At 39.9% G+C, this 27,013-nt stretch overlaps 3 protein-coding genes and 2 long non-coding RNA genes across 6 annotated transcripts in view; 1 reads left to right on the top strand and 4 right to left on the bottom strand.

Annotated features, from left to right (window-relative positions):
- LOC127535007 (cytochrome P450 2F2-like) overlaps window positions 1-27,013 on the bottom strand; it is a 40,605-nt gene that overhangs the window by 6,036 nt on the left and 7,556 nt on the right. The window lies entirely within an intron of this gene.
- LOC127535021 (uncharacterized) lies at window positions 348-26,558 on the bottom strand. Its single transcript, XR_007943656.1, has 6 exons — window positions 26,116-26,558; window positions 25,698-26,031; window positions 25,512-25,600; window positions 25,039-25,137; window positions 24,809-24,950; window positions 348-399 (listed from the first exon to the last, which is right to left on the bottom strand). It is a non-coding gene; the product is annotated as an uncharacterized LOC127535021 (long non-coding RNA).
- LOC127535010 (cytochrome P450 2F2-like) lies at window positions 8,393-13,885 on the bottom strand. Its single transcript, XM_051951690.1, has 11 exons — window positions 13,680-13,885; window positions 12,761-12,923; window positions 12,145-12,297; window positions 11,876-12,036; window positions 11,667-11,735; window positions 11,420-11,524; window positions 10,860-10,995; window positions 10,203-10,288; window positions 9,857-9,958; window positions 8,955-9,096; window positions 8,393-8,869 (listed from the first exon to the last, which is right to left on the bottom strand). Exons 1-11 carry the CDS (start codon window positions 13,839-13,841, stop codon window positions 8,682-8,684), a joined length of 1,467 nt encoding a protein of 488 aa, XP_051807650.1. The 5' UTR covers window positions 13,842-13,885; the 3' UTR covers window positions 8,393-8,681.
- On the top strand, window positions 14,685-17,773 carry LOC127535026 (uncharacterized). Its single transcript, XR_007943662.1, has 3 exons — window positions 14,685-17,196; window positions 17,283-17,324; window positions 17,436-17,773. It is a non-coding gene; the product is annotated as an uncharacterized LOC127535026 (long non-coding RNA).
- On the bottom strand, window positions 18,818-24,765 carry LOC127535017 (E3 SUMO-protein ligase ZBED1-like). 2 transcript variants are annotated; one of them, XM_051951706.1, is made up of 4 exons: window positions 23,625-24,765; window positions 23,316-23,468; window positions 19,222-19,387; window positions 18,818-19,141 (listed from the first exon to the last, which is right to left on the bottom strand). In XM_051951706.1, the coding sequence occupies exons 1-4, from the start codon at window positions 24,155-24,157 to the stop codon at window positions 18,833-18,835; spliced, it is 1,161 nt and encodes a 386-aa protein (XP_051807666.1). In that variant the 5' UTR covers window positions 24,158-24,765; the 3' UTR covers window positions 18,818-18,832. The 2 variants fall into 2 exon arrangements, with proteins under 2 accessions (XP_051807666.1, XP_051807667.1); XM_051951707.1 differs by lacking the exon at window positions 19,222-19,387 and having other exon boundaries at window positions 18,856-19,141; window positions 23,625-24,758.

Here is a 27,013-nt window from a genome sequence, read left to right on the forward strand (position 1 = left end):
TAGTGCAGTTCAAAGTGGGTCACATAAGACTCATAAGTCAGAACAAGTTGAGAGTGAAAGAACACATGATTTGAAAAAAATAAATCGGATGGAAAGACAAAACTTTCAAAAAAGATAAATCAAGATAAATGGAAAATGGAATTTCTTAATCTTGCTGGGGGGTTTTGTACAGCATATCTCATGTTACAAGCTGTGTGTCTTGGGAACACTTCATTGAGATAATCTGAATTGGACCTTAATGGGATTTGGTCTTGGGAGTCATCGGGATTCTAGAGATCACAGTGAAATCCGGTTCTCCTGCATCCTCAGAGCAGATGAATTTAAACTTCCTCAACAGAGTCACCATGATGAGGAAAAGCTCGATACATGCCGGACCCTCTCCGAGACACATCCGAGGACCTGTGGAATAAAAAGCACCTCGAAGTCATCCACAGCAGTTTGATTTGACTCAGTCTGTCTGTGCCTGCCACTCCAAGTGTGATACGGTTTTAAAACAAACTCTTCCTGGTCACTGAGGATGTTTTCAGGGTTGAATTCATGAGGATATTTCCACTGAGCCTCCTCATTCAGCACTGAGCTCAGGTTCGGGATAATCATCATCCCCTGAGGAGGAACAAAGGTCATGAAGCTGAAAGTGCACTTCACACTGCTGGTGTTGAGAATAATTGACCACATATTTAAGAAATGCATCAGTTGGTATTTACTGCACAGTGATCACCACCTGGGATGATGAGACAAGTTCAAAGATGGCGGTGTGGAATGACAGCTCGGCAGGTGCTGCGTCCACTCTTACAAAAAACATCAGAAATACAGCCCATCCATCAGTTTTCTCTTGGGTTATGGCATAAACGACCGCTGCCCAACAAAAGCACGAAAGTACTGGGTGGCATTGTGTTATGCGTCGGCATTATTGTGAATCTATTTGGAAGCTGGCGTATGGCTACACTAGAATGCCTGACTGGCCGTGTGCATCTGGCTCCAGGCTTCAGGTCGGAGCCGCACGCCAGTGCAGGGAGTCTGTTATGTACCATACCACTGGATTCATGGAGCCAATTCATCATATTCACCCACGTTTTGGATAAAGGAAAAGCGATTGCACCGAGAGCAGAATTTGAAACACCCTGCCGGCACGCACTGGGACGGCGAGGTGAGACCCTGCTCTGCCTTGTGCTTCTTTTGTGCGGAGACGTACAACTAAACCCTGGGCCTGAGGATCTATCCGTTGCTTCTCAACACCTGCCACAGGTAAACTCTAATCCCAGCGTCTCCATAATAAATGCTGGAGTCTCCTGCGCCCCTCTTAAGTTTGACTTTCCTCAAATAAGTCTACAGACTGTACTCTCTTCTACTGTGAGTGCGAATAGAGCAACTGCGGCTCTGAAACAGAGAACATTAAGACTATTTCAAACTGTTAATCACGCAAATGTGCTGTGGAATCCGGACACTAAACCAAAAGGTATTTTTGGCGGACATTTAAATATCCAGAGCATTATCTCAAAGACGGAGCAAATTGAACATTTATTATCGGACTCCAACTTGGATTATTTATGTTTAAGTGAAACTTGGATGCGCCCTGCCACCCCACGATCTGTTTTTTCTATCCCGGGCTATAAAGTGTATCGGCGTGATAGAGGGGTGGGGAAGGGAGGCGGAGTGCTAATATACGTCAATGACAAACTCAAAAGTACTGAAGTAGACCTCACGGAACATAAATTAGAATGCGTGGGGACTAAAATCACGTTGTCACCTGAAATGTCTTTTCTTATCATTGCACTTTACCGTCCACCCAGTGCAACTAATGAATTTTATTCTGAATTAATTAATATGCTTAAATGCTATGAAAGCAAAGAAATCATATTGATGGGTGACTTCAATTTAAATTGGTGTGATACAGCACGTAAGAAAAAACTAAAGGATATTATGAAAAAGTATGAAATGGTTCAAATGATTAAACAACCAACAAGAATAACTAAAAGTTCTGAGACTTTAATTGATCTAGTGTTCACAAATAAACCTGATAGGATAATAAGAAGCTACAATCTAATCACCGGTCTATCTGACCACAACCTCACATTAATTGCTAGGAAAATAAAGAAAACTACATTTAATTATCGTGCAAATGATAATAGTGGTGTAAACTTTATACCCAAAAAATTTCTTCCTCTTTTAGAAAATGACATGAATCACACAGAGTGGAACGAAACTATAGCAAACAAACAATGTGAAAAAGCATGTAGTGACTTGATAATGGCTTTGCAAAAAACAATATCAAAATATACTCTAAACAAAAGAAAACGGAGAGGGAAGAAAAGTCTACCCTGGTTTAACGGTGAACTCTGGACTATAATGAAAAGAAGAGATGCTGCCCTAAGAAAATTTGTAAAAACTAGACTGCCTACAGATCAAATTGTATATAAAAGTTTAAGGAATAAAGTAACTGCAGAAATTAGGAAAGCAAAAGCCTCTTTTTACCTTCACATAATTGAGGAAGCAAAAGGAAATAGTAAAATTTTGTGGAGAAATATTGATAAACTTAGTGGAAAACATCAGGAAAATTGTGACATTTATTTAAAAATAAAAGGTGTTGTACAAAATGACAATGCCCTTGTGGCTGCAAATTTTAATGATTATTTTATTGATTCTGTAAATGAATTGGCAAAATCATTTACTAAGCCAAAGGTTTTTAACTTAATCGAAAATAATAATGATTTTATTTTTTATTTATCACATGTAAATGAAGCACAGGTTAGTGTAATCATTGACAAATTAAATAATAGTAAAGCAAAAGATATTTATGGGATAGATTGCTCATTTTTAAAAAGGTATAAAGGCACTTTATGCATGGTATTTTCTAAGTTAATAAATCAATCAATAAGTGAAAGCGTGTTTCCTTCTGCGTTGAAAGATGGTATTATAACACCAGTTTATAAGTCTGGTGATCGACAGGAGGTCGGGAATTACCGTCCTATTACCATTCTTCCCATCTTTTCTAAAATTTTTGAAAAAACTGTCTCTGAACAGCTGATAGATCATATAAATACTAATTCCCTCCTGAATCCATTACAGTTTGGTTTTAGGAGAGGATATTCAACGGAGGCGGCTTGCACCTATTTTATTGAAAAAATTAAGACCAGCCTCGACAAAGGGGGAATGGTTGGGGCGGTGTTTCTTGACCTCCGAAAGGCTTTTGACACCGTTAGTCATGATCTGCTCCTGAATAGGCTTGTACATTTTCGTCTGTCGAGCCAGACTTTGGGCTGGATTCAGTCATGTCTCACTGGCAGACAACAGAGTGTGCGGATCAATGATACAATTTCTTCTCCTAGAAATTACACTGCAGGAGTGCCTCAGGGTTCCATTTTGGGGCCCTTACTCTTTAGTATTTACATCAATGACCTACCATCTGTTTGTACTGCCAATGTTATTATGTACGCTGATGACACTGTGGTGTTTGTTCATGGACAAAATGAAACAGACGTAGCCATAACATTAACAAACCAAATGCAAAAAGTTGCTGACTGGCTGCGGCAAAGTTGCCTGACAATAAACACAGACAAAACAGTGACAATGTATTTCACAATCAGAAGCAAACCGCTAAACTACCCAAATATATTCATTGAAGGTAAGGAGATAAAAAAGGTAGATAAATTCATATATCTAGGTTTAACCTTGGACTCTAACCTCACTTTTAAAAAACATGTTAAAAAATTAAGAAACAAGCTCAAATTTAATCTAGCAAACTTTAAGTACATTAGGGGGTCTTTGACTATAGAGGCATCCCATTTGTACCTGCACTCTATGATTTTTTCCCATTTTTCATACTGTATGACGAGTTGGTCTCAGGGCTGCAAAACTGCTCTGAGGCCTCTCGAGTCTGTATACAAACAGGCACTTAAGATCCATGATAAAAAAGTTTAGGAAACATCATTATTGTGCTATTCTTAAAAAATATGACATGTTAAACTTTGAAAATTTCATCTTTTACAATAATGTTTGCTTTCTATTTAAAATAATACATAACATTGCTGCCCCCCTCTTAGGCAGTTTATTACTTTATGTACAGATAGAATGACTCGATCCACTCGTTCGACATCTAGAGGAGAGTGCAGTCTCCCAAAATGTAAAACTGCGTTTGCGCGATCAGCTTTTTCTGTAATCTCAATGAGGCAGTGGAACACGCTATCATCTGAGATTATTGCTACAACAACATTTAAATTGTTTGCGCGGTTAACAAAAACATGGCTTTTAGAAAAGCAAACATGTTCACATTTTTAATTTTCAGTGAAAGATATTGTTCGATTATTTTCTGTTATTTTATTACTTTTAAAGGATATAAATAAATATGAATTTCATTTCTTTTTTTTCTTTCTTTTTTTTTTTTGTTTTGATTGCTGATGGTGTGGACTTATGGTCATATGTGTCCATTTACATTTGTATCAGTTTTTCAATGATTGTAACATCAACCTGCCCAGGGACTACTGGTGGAAATTAGCATCTTTGCTATAACCAGGTACATTGCATCTTTCCTTTTGGTCAATGTAAAATTGTACGCTGTCCCTGTATAAATAAATGCATACCATACCATACCATACTGTATAAGAAGGATTCTGGAAGTACAAAATGTTCCCCGGTTCAACAGGAAAATGGATCCTGGTAGAAAGTTCTTAGGCCTCCAAGATTTCAGTTGAAACATGGTAGGATGGATTGGAGTCTTGGATTAGCTATAAAAGGATATTTAGTCTTAGCCCTGTCACTTTATTTCTCGGCATTAAGTTAAGACATATACCACAGATGAGATTGTTTGGAGCAAAGTCCAAGAAACACTGAAGAGAGAGTCAGTCTCCAGTGGAGGGTGACGCATGCCTTATCTGTGACTATATCAAACAACTTTCTGATTACTTACTGTAACTTCAACATTCTGTGAATAACTTTCAAGAATGTGTTTGCTATCTATGCAATTTACTTTGTGCTGTTCAGTTATGGTAAACTCAGATAACTTTATTTTTCTTTTTTACTATCATACAAAGAAAACAGAAATAACAGACTGTACATTACATAGATGTCCTGCAGTCTGAATGTCAAATACCACTCTAACCCTGTGATACATGGTGTCCCCCACAACCGTAATTCCATCTGAAACCACATTGTTAATTACTCCAAACCGGCAGATATCACCCTCAAATGCCTTTTTTCTATTTTGGAATGATATTGTCTTGACTAAATTTTCAATCAAAGGTTCAAAATAGATAATCATCACCTCTGAAACAGCTGCAAAAACCTTTCATTCAACAACAAGCAGAGAGGTACAAAAATATTCTCTGGTGATGCTGGAAACATTTTGATCATGTCAGGGATAATTGGTTGTTATAGTTGACAATGACTTTACTGTTTCATGATACATTAATGTGAACAACTCCTCCTCCTGCAGGTATTTAATAAATAATGGAAATAGTTCTAAACAGCTGGAAGCAACAAACTTAACCACCACCATTCTGTGTGTGACATCTCAGCTGTCTGATGTGAAGACAAACAGACGTGCACAGTGTGATTTGCCATCAGAACCTGGCCCAGACTGATCTGTTGTCCATGCTCTTTCTGGAATCATTTATATGAGAATTTAATGAAGTTACCAGTGCTGTTGCTCTACCTGTGTAGATAATACTTCATTTGCATATTTAAGTGAAACATTTCAAAAAAATTGCATTACAGACCAACAATTGTCTAAATGCAAGTAATGAACTGGGAGTTCTTTATGAGTTGGAGCATGACCCATTAGTGAAAGATTAAACCTTGTAGTGTATCTTAAACCATTGTTGACCAGTTGACTGGTGTCCACTAAAATATAGTTTTGTATCTTGCTCTAAATAGTACATATTAAAAAATGTACACTTCAGTATGTTTTCTATCTTGTTTGGAAGAAGTAAAAGCTTTATTTTTATAAAGAAGACTTACACATTTTTTTTAAGAATTCATGAATGAAACAGTGAGTGGTACATTCAGCTACAGGAAGCTTATTGGAAATACAGCAGGCATGTCATTGGGAAATGACCAAATAAGTGAATCCTTGGAAGTGAGGGAGCGGAGCGACCGAGCCGGGGGGAGGGTTTGGGAAGAAACCATTGAAATTTAAAGGCTGAAATGGTGCATTCTGGTGAACTCTGACACCTAGAATTCTTTAGACATGAAGACTTAAAAAAATGTCTGTATGGGACCTTCTAGGCACCCCCCAAAAACAGCACAAAGTCATGTTAATGTGATGAAACCAAATATTTATACTGGATTCAAATTTGAATGAGCCACATGAAGTCATCACTGTGTGCTTTCCGATCGACCATGGGAGTGAGCCTCTTCTGTTGAGGAACTTGTGGGGCAATGCCACTGGGTTGTTGCAAGCATAGACATAATAAAGAGTAGACGCCGCATCAACCGCTACTGCCTATTGGGGCTGACGAGCGGTGGGGCCACCATCTTGGTCCGGTCAGCCGCTTCACTCAGCGCTGTTTGACAGCGCTTTTAATCCATCTTAACTCTGAATATTAAACTGATTTTCAAGCGTTTTTTATTTTTATTTTTTTGCTGCAAACGTCATACATGTATCTATGATACAGGACAAATGGTTCGCCGTATTTTAATATTCATAGCGGGAATAATAGATAATAATAATAATAATAGGTAAGAGAATATTCTGATATTAAGCTCGACTGTAGACAGGTATTTTGCAAACACTGTAAACACACACACACTAATATATGTTAGAGAAGCAGATAATGGTAGTAAAGTCAATTATTTTAATAATTTGAAGAGACAATATATGATTACACTATATATACATATATAAACAAAATACTGACTAATGAACACATTTCTATATAAAACTATATATATATATATATATATATATATATATATATACATATAAAATCATTTGACTACTTGTCTCCCTTTAAATAGGCAGACTGACTGATTATGAGTTTGGAAACACCTGTGATGTCAATTAAATGACACACCTGAGTTAATCATGTCACTCTGGTCAAATAGTTTTCAATCTTTTATAGAGGTACCATCATTTTTGTCCAGGCCTGTTTCATTAGTTTGTTTTTTTAAATAATTATGTTAATCAACAATTCAAAAGTAATGGCTGTTTTTGATTATTTAATTTTCAATAAATTTTTTTATTTATTGTTACTTTTGTGAGTTTCAAGTGATTTCAGTGAGAATTGTGGGTTTTTCCTTCTTTAACTGAGGGGTACCAACAATTTTGTCCACGTGTGTATATATATATATATATATAATCATTTTCTGATATATCTTTTTTAATATATATGTGTGAATTATATTGATAGTCTATATATGATTTATATAATAATTTTCTCTGATATATTGATTATATTAATACTCCATCTATGATTTATATATATTCATTTTCTCTGATATATAACTTCTATCTATTGTTTTATATAGAAATATGTGTTCATTAGTCAGTATTTTGTTTATATATGTATATATAGCGTAATCATATATTGTCTCTTCAAATTATTAAAATAGGCTAATTGACTTTACTGCCATTATCTGCTTCTCTAACATATATTAGTGTGTGTGTGTGTTTACAGTGTTTGCAAAATACCTGTCTACAGTCGAGCTTAATATCAGAATATTCTATTACTGTCAATCCCGCTATAAATATTAAAATACGCCGAACCATTTGTTCCTGTATTATAGCGACATGTATGACATTTGCAGCAAAAAATAAAAATAAAAATGCGTGAAAATCAGTTTAATATTCAGAGTTAAGATGGATTAAATGCGCTGTCAAACAGCGCTGAGTGGAGCGGGTGACCGGACCAAGAGGGCGGCCATATTTCTCGCTGCGCAGCAGCCCGAGCGGCGTCTAGTCTTTATTATGTCTATGGTTGCAAGTACACACTACTGATCCTGTATGTTTGGTCCTGTTGTCGCGTTTCTTCCCTCCGCCGGGTGAAAAAAATGCTGGGCATTTGGTGGTTAGAGCGCTTTTCGTACAATTTCCTAGCATGATTTTTCGTTTTCATGTGGTCTATCAGCGCTTGGCATCCTCTGTCACTGTATTTTGTCTCATCGTCGCACACCATGCACCTCGCTTTCCCAGCTACATCTAACTTTCGATAATGCTCTCCAATCGTTGTTTCCAACTCGTGCTTTTGCCAGCGCACTGTTGACAACTACGTGCAATCCAACCCTATACCCCTTACACCCTATATTTTTTTCTCATCGAATTTGGGCGATTCACGTTGGGTCTCAAAATTGATACCTCGATACGCGAATTTTCGCGGATCCGAGACCAAATAACATGCCTGATACAGTAAATACATTCATTGGATGAACTTGAGCAAAAAAAAAATGTTAACCAGAAACATTTGTGTTAAAGTAAAAAGGTTTATTTTGTTTTCTCAATTCATTCATGTAAACCAGCAAAGCTTGTATGGTTCACATTGACGGAAACAGTTGAACCACATATATGTTGAAAAATGGAAAGTTTTCTTGTCATGATCATCTCATTTTGTGTCAATATGGTACAGTGTACTTAATGATTAATAATGAGACTGATAATAGGTCCAAATCTAATTGAATGATTTGGGGATTCACGGCTATTAAGAGTCAGTTTTTCAGTCTGCACTATTTCTGCTGTGTGTCTTAAGGCCGCTTCATGCCGATGACCTGAGTTGGACCTTCATGCGATAAGGTCTGGGAGACAAAGTGATGCCATAGACTGGAGTGAAGTCTGGTTTTCCTGCATTGTCAGGCCAGATGAAGTTAAACTTCCTCAGCAGAGTCACTATGATGAGGAAGAGCTCCATACGAGCCAGGCCCTCTCCGAGGCACATCCGAGGACCTGAGGAATAAAAAACAGTTTTCATTTGATTCATCCCATTTGTGACTGTCACTCCAAGCGTGATAGAGTTTTTATGCTCTTGTACCTGCAGAGAAAGGCATGAAGGCGTCTGGTTTAACAAACTCTCCCTGGTCATTCAGGAAGTTTCCAGGGTTGAATTCATGAGGGTATTTCCACTGTCCCTCCTCATTGTGCACTGAGGTCAGGTTCTGAATGATCGTTGTACCCTGCGGAGGAAGTAATCGGAAAAAAAAGGTATATAAGATGCTCTAAAGTGGTTCACTAGAAGGCAACTGGAATTCACTTGTTGGTTTTTGAAGACATTTCACTGCTCATTCAGGAGGCTTTCTCAGACTGATGGGGAGTCAAAGACATATCATCACCTATAACTCATATGGCTTATGGCCGTTTAAAAACTAAAGATTCACATAAATCACAGTGTAAACTGCCATGTGAGGGATGACTCAAGGTGTTCATGGTGGCCAAACTTTCTTGGGAGAGATATCAAGACTGCATTAAAAGTACCTGAAAGGTGGTGTCATGGATGACCTCTTTCGATTTAATATAGATGGATTCCTTCATTCCTCTCTTGAAACACCATTTCTCTCCAGAATGTGAACATTGCTGTCCTCTAAGGAGTGGCCCTTGTCCTTGAGATGCAGATGGACTGCTAACCTTCATCCTGAATAGCTGACTCTATTGTAACACAACTTTATTCACCTTTTTAGAGGCATAAGGTGTGAGAATGTTGTTCCATCTGTTCTGTTTTTTGGAATATGCATCTGGTACTCTCCTTCAGTCAGTTATATCTGAAGAAACCTCTTGGATAAAATTTGAAAAGTCTTCAAGAACCAAAAGTGCAGTTTCCTGCTCCTGAAGTTCTTATGGATTACCATGACCTGGATGACTAAGAACCTACCCAGGTAAAAGATGATCTTAACTTTGTTGTCTTTGTCAGCAAAACCTATTTAACCAGTTGCGTCTTACCTTCGGAATGGAATATCCTGCAAGCTCTGTGTCTTTCGTTGTGCAGTGGAAGACACTGAGTGGAACAGTGTTGGACATCCTCTGCACTTCGTGGATCACAGCCTGTATGAAGAGAGGTTTCAACATTTGACAATGCAGGCCTTTAGAAGTTCAGCCCCAAGAGCTCAGGTCAATACAGCTGCAGTAAGGGGAATTACCTGCAATGTACAGTGATTACAATGGATTTCCAAATTCACCGATTTTCTGTATCTCCAACCTTAAGCTAACGTTGCATTATGATTTAACAGATGTGGCACTCAAGCCCAGGCACACCTTAAATCTGTCTGAACAGGGTACAGTACAGTACCTGCACATAAGGCATGTTATGTCTGTCGTCAAAACAGGCCCGATCCTTCCCTTCCAACACCTTGTCGATCTCTTGCTGACATCGCTCTGAAGTGGAAAAGAAAATATCTCATGTTTCTTTTCCATATTTCACAAAACAATGAGATTACAACAAAATGTCAAGGGGTCAAATGAATTGGTAAAAATCACTGCTTCCCATTCAGCGTCCTAGTATGATGCATGGTAACATACTTGCATGGCTTTGTGAAATACCTGAATGGAATTCAGTCTCTGTTTCCCTTCAACCTATGTTTTTTATGTGGGTACTTCAAAAAGTTATGGGCCTCAGTCGTTCAAATCATATTTTCAATTATAATGCCATATAGTATTCAGTTAAAGTAAACAAAGGTATTTAAAAATCAACGAGGAAGTGGAAGTAACACACAAGCTTATGTTTTTTGACAAAATGAATTTCAGAGGTTTGATCAATGCCAGTCACGTAAGATCTGTTGCTTAAATTGGCCAGAGGATCAAATGGAGTTATTGAACCCTGTTTTGTAAGTATGGAAGTGGGTGTCTGTAATTCTTATGAACACATAAAAATTTAATAAAGACAGTGGGTCAATTACAGAGTCAGTGAAATAAGGGGGGAAACCCATGATTGGGTGTGCAGTTATACCTTGTATGTGTGGGTAGTTCATGAGGTAAAGAAAACCAGTCAGCAGGGTGTTGGAGGTTGTGTCAGTGCCAGCAAAGTGAAGATCTGCTGCAAACCTGTTGAGCTGGTCCTCTGAAAATGAAGGGTCATCTGGTCTCTAAAACAAAAGAGTGTTCTTTGTAAGAGAGATGCAAGTGAGGTAAAATGTAATTATATTATACTGACAATCACACTTTTAAAAACATTTGATTCCATTTTTATTGTCAGACTTTTATTTATATGTAAAGGGTACAGGATGTAAAGTAGAAATTTGAACAGCCAATCAGAGCGTTCGACACAAGCAGAGTTGATTGATAGTTTTCTATTTTTTTAAGAAAAGATAATTAAAGAGCAGATTTGTTATTTATTCTCATTATTCTCCAAAGATAGCTTTATGAAGAGTACAATCGCATTGTGAACAGTCACCCAGGCCTCGTCTAACTGGTCGGGGTCTAGGCAACTCAGTCCTCTCCGCCTTTCTGAAGTAAAAGGAGTCAACTCGTGACCACAATGAAAGGTGGTGTCATCTACAATAGGGATACCTTATCCATTTCATCCAGATAGCACTCAACTAAGTCTTGTGGCTCTCCAGGGACTCTGGCCTTCTTGTGCTCATTCAACAAGCCAAGTCGAAGGCTTGTCGCAGTCTAAAAAAGAAAAGTCATAATTCAAAGTTTATATAACCTTACCATTGTTTCTTTTCACTGAAAACATATTAGACATATTACACATATTAGAGTATATGTGTTGATTGTTATGATATACGCCTGTGGTTTGAGTGATTTTTACCTTGGCATTCTCAAAGCCCTTTCTGAAAGGCAGTGGCAGGTTACGGATGAAGGGTAAAGTGTCATACAGCTGTAAACAAAGTGAAAGCATTAATATGTATGAATCAGAATGTTCACATTCTCCTCCTTGGCATGCCAAGGAGGAGAATGTTGTTCTCCAAATATTGTTTTCCCTCAGATTTATGACCTCAGAAACATGCTTCTACTCACCATCGCCCATGGTCCATTGGTTATTTTGGCAACCTCAGTGAAGCACCGAATAGTTTCTGTCATAAAGGTATCATCATATTCGAAGCGTGTACCATAAAGAACCTGGTTGATGATGTTGGAGGCGGCATGATGAAACATCACTTGAGGACTCAGAGTTTTGCCTGTAAAAGACAAAAAGCAAGCAAACATTTGTACGGTAGCATAAAAGAGCATGAGAGAAACAACAGCGCAATACAAAAGTCAGTTGTGTGGACCCACAGATGACGTACCGATGCTCTTTTCCAGTGTTGTCATGGTGTATTGAATCTCATCATGAATTCTGTCCTCCATTGATCTCTTCCCCATGCCAAAGTTTCTCATTGTCATCAAAGCAAAGCGACGATGCTCCCTCCAGTGTGTCCCATAATCTACAAAAACTACTCCTGCAACAGGTGAAGCAGCATATAGATATATCCAATAGATCTGATTGATGTTCTCATCTGTTAAAGTCAATATATGTTGTATTTTCAGTTGGCTTCAATACCATTGTTAGGACGTTCAGAATTCTTAAAAATTAGTCAGAAGCACTAATGTGTGATATGTTTTGAAAGTGTAGAAAGTTTTGAAATATTAATGACTGGAAATCTGAGCGATTAAAGCTGTAGAGTTTGGAAATTAAGTAAAATAATTTCATGTATTTAATATCACTGATGTGATTACATGCTAATGCACATTTAGAGAGCTTACCTCCCCAAACAAAAAGAGGACTGAAGAGTAAATCATGCCAACATGTGTACTGATTGTATTGTAGAAAATAAAGTGCTTAAACATCTACACCTTGCTTAATAAGTTCCCTCCACTGTTTAAATAAAATGTGCACCAAAGGTGTGTCATATTTAACTTCACCTTTTCTCTTTGTGAGGTCATTAATAAACAGGTCTTGAGGTCGTCCTGCAAAATCAGTAGCTCTGGTCACCATAGCCTCCTTCATGGCCTTCACCCCGTGGATGAAGACAACCGGATTAGGACCGATGAACAGACTGTAGACATTTCCATATGATTTCTTCAGCTGGGAAGGAACAACATTAAGTCAGTGGTTGAAAAGCATGTATCATACCTTTAAAATGAGATTATTTTTAAAGGGGTTTATCAGTTTATTGTCCTCCAGGGGTTTATGGCAAATGATAGTAAATGGATGAAAACAGAATGTATTTAGAATGAGTATCACACAGTAATAATAAAAACACTGAGAAAATGATGTCAAAACAATGCAGCATACCTCATTGACTTTCACACAATTATTGACAACTACAAAGTGGTTTTGTTATAGATACAAGGTTCAGTGCTGATAAAGCTGTTTATATGACAACATCAATCTCAAAACATTATAATCTTAATTCTCTTGTATGTTAAGACTTAAACTGTCACATCATACCAAGATGTGGCACAGTAGCATTTTACTTTTACCTACACAGATGTCAATTAATGACGTGGACCATATATAGTGGTGCACTCACACATGGCAGTTTTAAAATCTCATCCTGCACATTTATCAATATATGTTGCCTCAGATCATTGCAGGCATTTAATGAACTGACTCCCTGTGACTTTTCTCAGTCAAAGTTATAAAAGCCGACTGTGCACGACCTGCCATGCTGCTCCAAGTTTGCAAGCAGTCAACTGTGTGTCAATGACATATTACACGATCATATAAAAACAACAGGAGCCTGAGCTCATTTAAGAATGCAGTGCAAAGATTCTGTGGGCATGATAACACTTTGAGGCATTTACACAGCAACATCATTCACTGCAACATGTTTCTTACTCTCTCCAAGTCCTTCAAAGGGTTTTGAAGGCTCAGGTGCAGAATGTTCCCCAGTATAGGCAGAGGAGCAGGTCCTGGTGGAAAATTCTTGGGCCTCTTGGGCCTGAGAAGTAAGACGATGAAGAAAACGCACAGCAACAGCAGAATGACTGAGAGAGACATGCTGGGATAGATTGGAACAACCTGAAAAGAGTAAATGGCTGCTTTTAATGGGTGTCCCTGTCCACAGCCCTGCCTCTTCTGGATGTGTACTTTGCCTCTTTGTATCAAGTAAGTGACTATATCAAACACACACAGACGACCTTCCGCACCAAGAGACGAAGACGATTTCAGATTTACGAAATGACATCAGCACCATGACCACTCACACCTAAAGAAGCTTTATTTCCAATCTTTTCACCTGCCCCAGAAACACAGGTAATGCTGAAGCACAATACAGAGTGGCAGGTCATGGATTTCTCATCTGTGACCACATCAAACATATCAAACACACTGACTTGCTATAAAACCCTGCTTTAACTACACAGTAAAATGACTTTGTTCCGGCCATTTATGGTCAACCATGATAACTTTAGTCTTCTTAATTTACTTCCTTTACCATCTTTTGAAGAAGGCACAAATAACAGATTGTACCTGCTGCAGATTCCAAAGATATTTTGAAGTTTCTGTTAGATCCAGATTTAAACAATGACAGATAAATTTTAGATGCTGGATGTGATTTTTAATTCCCTCAATTATGTTTGCTTGGCAAACTTGAGCAAATGATGCCATACAACACAACAGCTTCAATATAAATACATAATCAGTCGCCTTGGTCACTATAGCCTCCTTCATGGCCTTCACCCCATTGATGACGACAGCTCGATTAGGACCGATGAACAGACTGTAGACATTTCCATAAGACTTCCTCAGCTGGGAAGGAACAACAAAGTGGTTTTATTGCAAATACAAGATTCACTGCAGATAAAGCTGTTTATAAGACTAGATAAACCTGTGTAGTGTTTCTGTCTCAATTCTCCCGTTTTAAAGATGTAAATGGGACATCATATTAAAATATGATGCAAGAGCATTTCACTTTTGTCTGTTTCATCATCAAAACAAGAAAATGAGTTGCCATGACAAGTCCATCCGATGTTGAAACCTGATATCATTGGCATGAATTAGTAAGGTGGATGACCGTCTGTTTTGGAGCTGCACTCTGATAAGGTGCTTTTCAAATTAGATATTGCAAAAGAACAATCACCACCTTTCTGCCATGGAGAGCTGTAGTGTGACCCTATGAGTCACGACTTGCCATACTACTTGGAAAAGCTCCAAGTGTGCAAGAAGTCAGCTTCCCACCGAACAATGGACGTCTAGATTTTTTTAGACCTAATTTCAACCGTCGAGATGCCGTCTGTTTTTACACGGAATTTAGACGTTGTAGTTTAATTATTCTATAACTATTTATTTAAAAAAAACAACTGTAAGGTGCATAGCTAATATCCAAATACTGAAATAAAATAATTATGATAGCCGTTGAGCGACATTCAGTATAGTATAAATATATCCGACATTTAGATGTTTAAATCTCTACCGCATTTCAACGTCTACATGTACACCGAATCTAGACAACTGAATTTAATCCATCACTCAAACGTTGTTAATTTAAAACAATAGCTGCATGTTGCATAACTGTTGTCCAAATACAGAACTAATATAATTCTGATGGCCCTTGAGCGATATTCAGTATAGTATAAATTTAGCCGAGATTTATACGTTTAAATATCTACCACATTTCAACGTCTAGATATACACCGAATCTAGACAACTGAATTCAATCCATCATTCAAAAGTAGTTAATTTAAAAAACAACTCTAAGGTGCATAGCTAATCTCCAAATGCTGAACTAATATAATTCTGATAGCCGTTGAGCGATATTCAGTATAGTATAAATTTAGCCGAGATTTATACGTTTAAATATCTACCGCATTTCAACGTCTAGATACAGACAGAATCTAGACAACTGAATTAAATCCATCATTCAAAAGTTTTTTATTTAAAACAATAACTGTATGTTGCAGAACTGAACTTCAACTACTGAACTGATATAACTATGATAGCCGTTGAGCAATATACAGTCCAGTCTAAATATATCAGAGATTTAGACGTCTAAATCTCTACTGCGTTTCAACATTTAGACATAGACCGAATATAGACAACAGAATTTTATCCATCATTTAATATTTTTTTATTTAAAACAATAAATGCATGTTGCACAACTGATCTCCAAACACTGAACTAAACCATTTATGATAGCCGTTAAGCGATATCGCTTATAGACCGAATTTCAACAAATTAATTTTATCCAAAGTTATTTATTTAAAACAATAACTGTTGCAGAACTGATCTCTTGATATTGGACTAAAATCATTTTATTAGACATAATCGCTATAAACTAGAGTCTATATGTAGACGTCTACTATTCCGCTTTTCAACGCCGACACCATTCAGAGGTATGTATTTTAAATCTTCGGAAAATAAAAGAAACAATAATCTAATGGAATATAGCCAGCTCTTTCCATGTACAGCGCCATCTTGGCTTCTATGTTGACAAAGATGCAGGTGAAGCACGCTCACGTGACGCACCGTGCAACCACTTCCTGGCAAAGGAAAAAGTTTCGAAGAAGTAAATTTGACCTCATTCGGCGGTTAAGAGGTGGGTGCTGAAGCAGATACTATAGAAAAATGTTTAATTTTGCAATGTTTGGTCCTTATACAATCATGCTTCAGTTTAGCATTTGCATGCATCGTGTGTCGGTTGATAGCATGAGGGCCAGCTAGCGAGTTGCTAGTTTAGCCAGTGTGGGCCATCGACAAGTGGGGAACTTCGTTTGTTTTCAACCTGGTGTCTGTTTTCATATGTCATTTCATACATGTGAGTGACGGAGAAAGGATTTTTCAACATAGCTCCAGTATTTAGCCAGGCAGGCAGCTTCGCAGCTCAGCTAGCGAAAAGAATGGGGCAACTTGCCCCCCACGTCAAAGTCCGCCCTAACGTGCTTTTAATCCCCCACATTGACCGGCTCGGATAGTCTGAACGAGTGTCTCACAACACTGAGAGTGAACGAAAACCTGGAGTTGAGCTCAATTTTGTTGTATGTGTGAAGTTAAGCTGCTGTTTTTTTGTAGACTGATGTCAGGGAATGTTTGACTTTGCATCCTATCATAAATGGAAGCCATTGTGTGTATAGCTTTGAGGTAAAGATTAATGAGCTGTTCATTCTTTTTTCATGGTTTCTGCAGACTAGAGTTGTCTAGCTTTTTGTTTTTGTTTTTCCTTTTTCTTCAACTTTTCTCTACAAATGTTCATTATTTATGTTAGCATGTGCTGTCCTTGCTTTGTACAAAGTCCTGATGATTAAGAGGATCACCTACAGGTCAGATTTGTAAAGCAATTTTATTTTTGTAGGCCAAGAGCAACCCAACTCTCCAGATTTGTTTGAACAACCGGAAACATCAGTAGATCTTTCAAAATGTAAGGCTAAGGTATTTCTAAGTTTTTTTTTATTCAAAACATTGTTTTATCAAATTTGAACATTTCTTTTTTCCTGCTTTTATTAGCATGGCAGCCTTCACCCGACAGTTCATTGACTCAGATATCCTGTGAGTTTGTAATGTTGTCCTCTTTATTTGTATTCTTTTTTTGCCCAGTTAATACTTATAATTTAAATTAATTAAAACAATGTACATCTGTGATAATTATGTCTTCCCCAGGCGATTCACCATCCAGTCCAAAAACTATTTTGACCCCCTCTGCATTCCTCTACACCGGGTATAATTTATATGTTTATTATATTCAAATTATTCCCCTGGTTATTAGATCATTTAAATTTAATGACTGTCTAATGGCCAAAAATAACATTGTTCTCCACTAAGTATTAAAACCTGTGTTGGTGAAACAATGATTAGCAGCAGGAGAGGACAAAATACATAAATGCAATGCTGAATATAATAATTTTTGTATGCGTCTCTCTCCTAGCAGAGCTCCGAACACCCCAGTAGTATCCTGGAGGGCCTGTGATAGACGGCGCAGTCCTGTGATGACCCGTGCCCGGACCCCACAGGGTAATCATTGATGTTTATAGCAGCGATTACAATGTTGTTTGCAAATACGATCATTAATTGCATTTGCTGCCCCCACCCCTGAGTACATTGTAATTTAATAAATTGAAGTAGACATCATAAGTTGCAAATTTTAATATTCGGACCTTTTTAAAAGCCTCTACTGAATGTACTGCAAATGACAAATGGTGTGAGTGAAAAGATTTCATTTCAACACGCTAAACAATGATGACATTGCTGTTGATCTAATTGCTGAGGCAATTATGATGTGCAATTAACTATGTTGTGACCCCAAAAGGTGATTGAACTCGTAGGGGAGCATCACAGCAAAGTAAAAACGTATTGTATAGTCAGTTTCAGAGTGATATAACTGTTGTTGTTTTTTTAAGTAAGGTGAGTATGTTCCATTTCTCCCTCTGCCAACAGAGACTCCTAGACCTCAGACTGGATCCCCCGCCCGTGCTTCCCAAGGTACAAATTGACCGTGGTATTGATATTAAATAGTGATGTTGCTATGATGACTTATACTTCTCTTTTCTTTGACACACAACTCATTCCTCTGTAGGTCAGCGGCCCAAAACTCCAAGGATTAAAGGTAAATTAAAGCTATTGTGTCAGGTTTAGCAGTGTTTTTTTGGTGCATGGGTTTTTTTAAAAGTTGTGAAAGAGGCTATGATTTTGTTTAACAGCCAAAGTAAAGCATGACACTCAACTGGTCTTTTGTATCGCATGAAGCAGTAAAGAATGAAGAATCCTTCTGGATAATACCATGCGATTTGAACTAATGTTACCAATGTCAAGTCTGTATTTTTTTGTTGTTCTTGTTTGCAGTCGGTTTCCAAAAACCACAGAAGAACAAGTCGGAGCAGCTCTCGGTGATCACCTAAAACAGACGCCAGCTCGATGTGGTGGGGGGGCTACAGGAAAGACAGAACTTCCCCCTTCTGAATTTTTTTCTAAAAGCCCCACAAAGTTCCTTAAAAACAAGTTGTTTTTTTTTAAAGCAAATGTTTTAAATCTATTTTTTTATTTTCCTTTTCACGTTGCTGTCACAAGTGAGCGGGTTGGACCCGAGCAGAGAGCCACACTACCAGGGCTGGCTGGAATGAAAGTGCTTTATTGTAGGGGTGAATAGTGGCTCGGTGGGGGGAAAACAGGAGTGCAGGAGCGGGGAGCAGCTGGTGTAGTGGGGGGTTTGGCCAGGAACGGGGGGGTCCAGGCAGGAACGGGGGGTCCAGGCAGGAACAGGGGGTCCAGGCAGGAACAGGGGGGTCCAGTGAGGAGGGAAAACCAGTATCCAGTGGTCTGGGGAGAGCCGGAGGGGAAGGAGGACGGCGGGGGATCCCGGACAGCTGAATCTGGGCAAGGAGCAGGAGAAAGCAAAGTAAGAAAATTTGCAAACTCAACAGATTAACAGGAGGCTGGAGAGCGAACTGACTGTGAGGTCTTTGTTCAACAATCTAGCAGGGAGTGGAAGGATGAGCCGGTTCTTATTGTTGAGGTGAGTAATCAGTGTGATGTCCCTCAGCTGTCCGGGAGCCGTAGAGGTGGTTGATTGCCTGAGTGGAGTCAGCTGGGAAGCTGAACTCCACTCAGGCGCAGAGCTGTAAAGGGAGAGACAGGGCAGAGGAGCGGATGGGAGACCGGAGCATGAGAGGGAGAGGAACAGGAGAGGGGGAGAGGAGTATGAGAGGGAGAGGAAACAGATGGGGAAAAAGGGGTATTTGGGATGTCAGGTGGGAAGGACAGGGGTGAGGAGGGAGCCCTGACAATTGCGAGGCAAATTTCATAAAAGCAGTTAAAAGGTTGTTAAAAGTATTTATATTTATAGTTGTTTTTTTTTTGTTTTTTTTACATTTTTTCCACTGTTATAATGTGTAATATTTTGTTCAGTTTATTTTGAATTGTTTCAATTTTTCCAAGTTCAAGGTTTAAATTTATGTTCTGTTTGTGTAACATTAAAGAAAAATTATGCCAAGTCCATGATTGTAATGGTTGTATTCTGAATGAATTTACTGTAATTGCAATTCCAGTCGACTGATGACAAATGTAGATAAGTGTTAAATTATGAAAAAGTATGACATTAGATTAAAAATGTATTGTGAAAGGTCCAGAAAGAGACACATGGGCGAAAAAGTAGGGACATCCTGAGAGTACATCAAGGTAAGAATTGCAGGTAATTTCTCATGTAGGCTTTTTTTTGTGAGAGAGATTTTTGTCTACAGTACATTTTTTTACATTTTTATTGTGAATATTTTTTATAAATTGCCAAATTCTAATTAATTTATTCGAATTTGGGTAAAATATGCATTAATGCTTGTCAGTGTATTACAGTTATGATAGGAAACCACTGACTTTTTTTTTTTTTGAGGTCTAACAGACGTTTAACAGACGTCTGTTAGACCTCTAGTCTAAAATAGATATACCAGAGGTCAAAAACCGAAAGTTTTTCAAACGTCAAAATTTAGGATTTATGCCTAAAATTGGTCTACAACAGGTCTAAAAATGAAAGATTTTTATACGTCTAAATTTAGACGAGACCGCTAATAGACGTATAATAAACGTCTAAGTGTATACCTGGGTTTGTATTCGGTATAAGCATGAATGTCAGATAAACGTCTAGAATTTAAATGTGTGAATTTAGCCGTCTGCTGTACGTGATTTCAACGTCTGAATGTCTATAAATACACATTTAGACGTCTAATAAACGTCTAAGTGTATACCTGGGTTTATATTCGGTATGAGCATGAACGTCGGATAAACGTCTAAAATTTAGACGTCTAAATTTAGACGTCTAAAAAACTTTCCCTTTTAGACCTCTGATATACCAATTTTAGACTTGGCGTCTAAGGAACATTTACACGTCTTTTAGACCGAAAAATGCTCGGTGGGTTAAGTCAACTAAGTTTGTCACTGAGAAAAGACTACACTTGGAAATCAGCTCGATTAAAGAACTGATTTGAACTAAGAAGATTCATCAAGTGCTGTGGTCTGAAACACAACACCAACTTGCAGACGAACAAAACGGGAACATCCTCAACCTCAATGCTCAAGACTTAATGAAGGACATTGGATTGACTGTTGGATTTTTTTTATTTTATTTAAATTTTATGGGTTATTCCTTGCTCACTCGTGCCCATGATGTTGTGCTGTTCCAATCAAATGCTTGCTGGCATTTGATGAGTACAAATGCCAGGCTTACAGTTCAGATTCATCTCAGTAGAACCCTATGAGGATGATTTGATTTATTACAGCTGGAATTTTATTACATTTTTTTTATCAGTAAGAACAACTCGGCTTTGGAGGGTTTGGCTCATTTGTTAGTAGGGAGCTATACTGGATCCCATTTTTCCTTCGTAAGATGGGATCAATTGCTGTATTTCTCACATTTGTTGTTTAGTTTACTGTGTTTCAGCTGAAAATGTATTTGATCTGAAGGGTTTCATTCTGTATTATTGCATATTGGGACTGTTTCTGTTGTGTTTCTTTAGAGGTTTCATGACTCTTCTCAGATGTTTTTACTCCTCTGAGTACTATGATATGCATTATCATTTTTCTTTTAAGAAGAGAGGGAGATTGTTACTCTTTTATTGTATGCACGTCGCATGCCGTTCCGCGAGTGGGCACATGCTGGAGGCTGTGTTACCTGCTAGAGGCAGTGGTCCATGCTAGAGGCATAAAAAAATTAATTTCTTATTGAACTGAATGTGGAGTTATCTTTTGAACTAACACTCAGTTTGCTTTCACCCCCTGTTTTAGTCCCCCATGTGTGAGTGCCTTCCCTTAGTTCAGTTGTTTTCCCAGTTGCTTGTTTTTTTGCTTGGCCACCACAGTCCTGTTTTCAGTTTTGTTGTAGTTTGATCCTTATTTAATAAAACCCCTTTTTCTTTAAGTCCTGTTGCCTGCCTGTTGTGTCTGCGCTTGGGTTCTAAACGCCCCTTTTCCTAACAGGTTTAAGTCAGGACTTTGGTAAGGCCATTCTGAAACCTTAATTCTAGCCTGATTTAGCCATTCCATTACCACTTTTGATGTGTTTGGGGTCATTGTCCTGTTGGAACACCCAACTGTGGCCAAGACCCAACCTTCGGGCTGATCATTTTAGGTTATCTTGAAGAATTTGAAGGTAATCCTCCTTCTTCATTATTCCATTTACTCTCTGTAAAGCACCAGTTCCATGGGCAGCAAAACAACTCCACAGCATTATACTACCACCACTGTGCTTGACGGTAGGCATGGTGTTCTTGGGGTCAAAGGCTTCACCTTTTCTCCTCCAAACATATTGCTCGGCATTGTGACCAAACAGCTCGATTTTTGCTCCGTCTGACCACAGAACTTTCCTCCAGAAGATCTTATCTTTGTCCATGTGATCAGAAGCAAACTTCAGTTGAGCCTTAAGGTGTCGCTTTTGGAGCAAGGACTTCCTTTTTGCACGGCAGCCTCTCAGTCCATGGCAATGCAAAACACACTTGACCATGGACACTGACACTTGTGTTCCAGCAGCTTCTAACTCTTGGCAGATCTGCTTTTTGGTGGTTCTCGGTTGACTCTTAACCCTTCTGACCAATTTTCTCTCAACAGCAGGTGATAGCTTGCATTTTCTTCCTGATCGTGGCAGTGACAAAAGAGTGCCATGCACTTTATACTTACAAACAATTGTTTGCACTGTTGCTCTTGGGACCTGCAGCTGCTTTGGAATGGCTCCAAGTGACTTTCCTGACTTGTTCAAGTCAATGATTCGCTTTTTCAGATCCATGCTGAGCTTCTTTGACTCTCCCGTTGTAGCATTTGTATCCGCTGAGCCCTATTTAAATGACCTCAGAGAAGTAACCAGCTGTAGTCACTCATATTCACTCACAAGAAGTTAAGAGGCAGTGCTATGAAGCTCATTTCATTGACACAACTTTCCAGGTCACCAAAATTGCTAATTCATGTTGCTGTATGTATATTTTTGACCCAGCAGATCTGGTCACTTTTTCTGTTAACCCATAATAAAGTATTAAAAGAACCAAACTTCATGAATGTTTTTTGTGACAAAGTATCTGTTCCAATCACTCTGTCAGAGAAAAATCTGTTGTAGAAATAACTGGAAACTCAAGAGAGCCATGACATTATATTCTTTACAAGTGTATGTAAACTTTTGACCTCGACTGTATATATGATATTTTCAGTGTTCAGTTTGGTGTTTTTCCAACAAAATCAAGGTACATCAATTGGTCAGACTTTATTTTTATTCAGTTTAAAGCCTGTCTTGGACCTTCATGGGATAAGGTTTTGGAGTAGTGGTGAGTCCAAAGACAGGAGTGTAGTCTGGTTCTCCTGCATCCTCAGGCCAGATGAACTTAAACTTCCTCAACAGAGTCACCGTGATGAGGAAGAGCTCCATACGAGCCAGACCCTCTCCGAGAACAAGAATATGACAATAATGAACTCACATCATTACTGACGTGTGTGTTTGTGTGTGAGAGTGAATGAGAGAAAGTGGTGTGTGTGTGTGTGTGTGTGTGTGAGAACAAGTGAGAGAGAGGGACATACTTGCAGGGCTCCAGAACGGCCTCCAGCTTCTGTAGTTTGTCACACTCTGGGTTGGTCAGTGTGGCCAGTTTGTGCTTCTGTGTCGCCAAAGTGGCATTCACAGCCTCGTGGTTCCTCAGGTACCGTGAGATCATCGAGAGTGTTGAATTCCATCTTTCAATAATAAAACAAAAACTGCATTAGTCCCGCAGGGGAGACTGTACATACAGTAGTTGCACTGAACCAAACATAAACACCCACACACACACACATCAGGAGAAAGAAAACTATCCAGAACCAATTACCCCAATAAATAGTAAACAGTCTCACCTTGTGGATACGTCCTGAACCAGGGGCTCTCTGGCTTGTCCGAGGGCAGTCTGCTGCTGATGCAGTTCTTCTGTACTGGCAGGGCTATGCCTGAAGTGCCCGACTATTTTGCGGCACTTTGCCAGGGCAGTGCCAAAGCTGTTGTCCTCAAGGCAGGCTGTGATGGTTCTTTGCAGCATATGTGCAGCACATGGGATGTGATCGAAAGGCAGCTGACGTGCTGCAGCAACCATGTTTCTTGCACTATCGGTTCCTATCGTTGTCACTTTATTTTCTATCTCCCATTCCTTTGTTACAGCATCAAACTGCTCGGCACATGCATCGGCATAATGGCGGGTCACAGTTTTGCTCACAGTTAATGCAAAAGACTTTAGTTTCCACCCTCTATCGATTAGGTGTGCGGTGACTCCGAGGTAGTTGTGATTGCTTATTGATGTCCAGTGATCGCCTGTTAGGGCGACATAGGACGCCTCTGCCAACAACTTCTCTTTTGCAGTCCTCTCATCACTGTACAATTGGTGAATTCTTTTCATCACCGTAGTTCGACGGTAGCTGGAAATTCGGGTCAGATGACGCCATCTGAAATGCCTCCTTTAGGCCCTCATCTTCCACAATTGAAACTGGCCTGCAATCAGCAGCAACCCACTTTGCGATTGAGTTTGTCAGTTTTTCTGTCGTGGCTTTGCTCACTCGTTTTCCTAACTCAGCAAGCGTGGGTTGGTGGAGTGAGCTCACGGTAGCGTTAGCATCACTAGCAGCAACTTTAACAGTGGAACTTGCCCGGACATATTTAGCGTTTAAATGATAAGTCAGGCTGGAGCTGCTTCGGTGATACGAAAATTCCTTTTTACACAAGCTACAAATCACTGCGTTCTTGTTAACAGTCCCGTCTTTGTTTTTTTTATAAATAAACTTGCCGTTCAAAGGGCCAAGTAGACTCTCCTGGCTTTCCTGTGTTCCATCCATGTTTGTTGTCACTGCTTTGAACTAGTGGCGGAGGGGGGAAGTGATGTACCACTGCACCCTACGGTCACTCACTGGGCCAAATTTAATATGCTTGCGCATTGATATGCCACCCATAATTAACCGAGTTAATGTTTAACGCGTTAATTTGCAGCATAATTAATTAATCTAATTAATGCGTTAAACTGACAGCCCTAGTTACAGGTTTTATGCTCTTATACCTGCAGAGAAAGGCATGAAGGCGTCTGGTTTAACTAACTCTCCTTGGTCATTGAGGAAGTTCTCAGGATTGAATTCATGAGGGTATTTCCACTGTCCCTCCTCATTCAGCACTGAGCTCAAGTTCTGGAGGATCATCGTACCCTGAGGAGGAAGTGAACCAAAAGAATGAGTGACACTTTTCACTTTGTTTTCCCTGTTTCCAAAACCTTTTCAATCATTTGCACCATACCTTGGGAATGGAATATCCGGCAAGCTCTGTATCTTTAGTCGTACAATGGATGCTGAGTGGAACGGTGTTGGCAATTCTTTGCAACTCGTGGATCACAGCCTGGATGAAGAGCGAGTAAGTAAAATTTATTTATAAACCATCTTACACAGATACAAAATGACAAGGTACTTTACAACAATATAAAACAAGGACAAAAACAATGATAAAGGTCAGAATTTGTTACAACAGAGGGGCAGTGGCTAAAATACAGTAAATCAAAACAATAATTAAAATAAAGCAACTACAGGGAAATCAAAAGCCTGTCAGAATAAAAATGTTTTCAGCTGTCTCAAACAGCATCACAGGAGTCGACTGATCTCAGTGACAGCAGCAGAGGAAGAGCGTTCCACAGTTTTGGTGCGAGAGCTTGGAAAGCACAGTCACCACAAATTTTATACTTGGAATGACACACAAGTCATTTTTGTTGTTCTGACCTGAGAGCTCGATTTGTGGTGTACGAGTGAAGGAGGTCGGAGATATAACAGATTAACAGGGTGCCATGATCCACAGTGTCAAAGCTGAGCTGAAGTCAAGAAGTACAAACAACGAGCATTTGCCATCATCTGCTGCCATCAGAATATCATTAGTGACTTTAAGGGCTGATTTTGAATGCAGTTTACCTGTCACAAAACAGAGCTGGTTGGACCTGAGCAGAGAGCCACGCTTCCTCAACCAGAGGATGATTTAGAATGCTTTATTGTATGGGGTGGATTATGGCCAGGATGGAGAAACCAGAGTGCAAGAGTGGGGGGTTCCAGGCAGGAGTGGGGGGTTCCAGGCAGGAGTGGGGGGTTCCAGGCAGGAGTGGGGGGTTCCAGGCAGGAGTGGGGGGTTCCAGGCAGGAGTGGGGGGTTCCAGGCAGGAGTGGGGGGTTCCAGGCAGGGAAGAACCGGTGATAACTGGCTGGGGGAGAGCCGGAGGGGAAGGATGACAGCGGGGATCCCGGACAGCTGGCTGTATGGAGGCAGGAAAAAACAATGTCAAAAACAAGGCAGGAACTCAAAACAGAAAATGCAAAAGGCTAGAGAGCGAACTAACTATGTGGTTTTGGTTCAACACTCTGGCAGGGAGTGGAAGGCTGAGCCGGTACTTATTGTAGAGGTGAGTCGTTAGTGAGATGATAGTTAGCTGTCTGGGAGCCGTGGAGGTAGTTGATTGCCTGAGTGGAGTCAGCTGAGAAGCTAGACTCCACTCAGGCACCGAGCTGTGGGAGGAGAGACAGGGTAGAGAAGCGGATGGGAGACAACTAGACAGACAGGGCAGAGGAGCGGATGGGAGACAACCAGACCGACAGACAGGACAGAGGAGCGGAACTGTGACAGTACCCCCCCCCAACGGGCGCCTCCCGGCGCCCCATGGGCCCAACCAAACCTACTGGGGCAACCAAGGAGCAGACAGACACGCATACAGACACAGGGACCAGACGGAACAGAAAGGACCAAAAGGACAGGAAGGGCAGAAAACAAGGGGGAGGGACGGGAGGGAAGGACAGGAGGGACGGGAGGGGAGGGAAGGACAGGAGGGACGGGAGGGGAGGGAAGGACAGGAGGGGAGGGAAGGACAGGAGGGACGGGAGGGGAGGGAAGGACAGGAGGGACGGGAGGGGAGGGAAGGACAGGAGGGGAGGGAAGGACAGGAGGGAAGGAAATGGGAGAGGGACTGAGCTAAGACTGGACAGGACTGAGCGGAGCTAGGGACGGACTGGACTGAGCGGAGCTAGGGACGGACTGGACTGAGCGGAGCTAGGGACGGACTGGACTGAGCGCTAGGGACGGGCTGGACTGGACTGAGAGCTAGGGACGGGCTGGACTGGACTGAGAGCAGGGCTGGACTGGACTGAGAGCAGGGCTGGACTGGACTGAGAGCAGGGCTGGACTGGACTGAGAGCAGGACTGGACTGAGAGCAGGGCTGGACTGGACTGAGAGCAGGGCTGGA

Source organism: Acanthochromis polyacanthus, chromosome 8 (genome assembly GCF_021347895.1).
Source record: "Acanthochromis polyacanthus isolate Apoly-LR-REF ecotype Palm Island chromosome 8, KAUST_Apoly_ChrSc, whole genome shotgun sequence".
In the NCBI taxonomy this organism is placed as follows: Eukaryota; Metazoa; Chordata; class Actinopteri; family Pomacentridae; genus Acanthochromis; species Acanthochromis polyacanthus.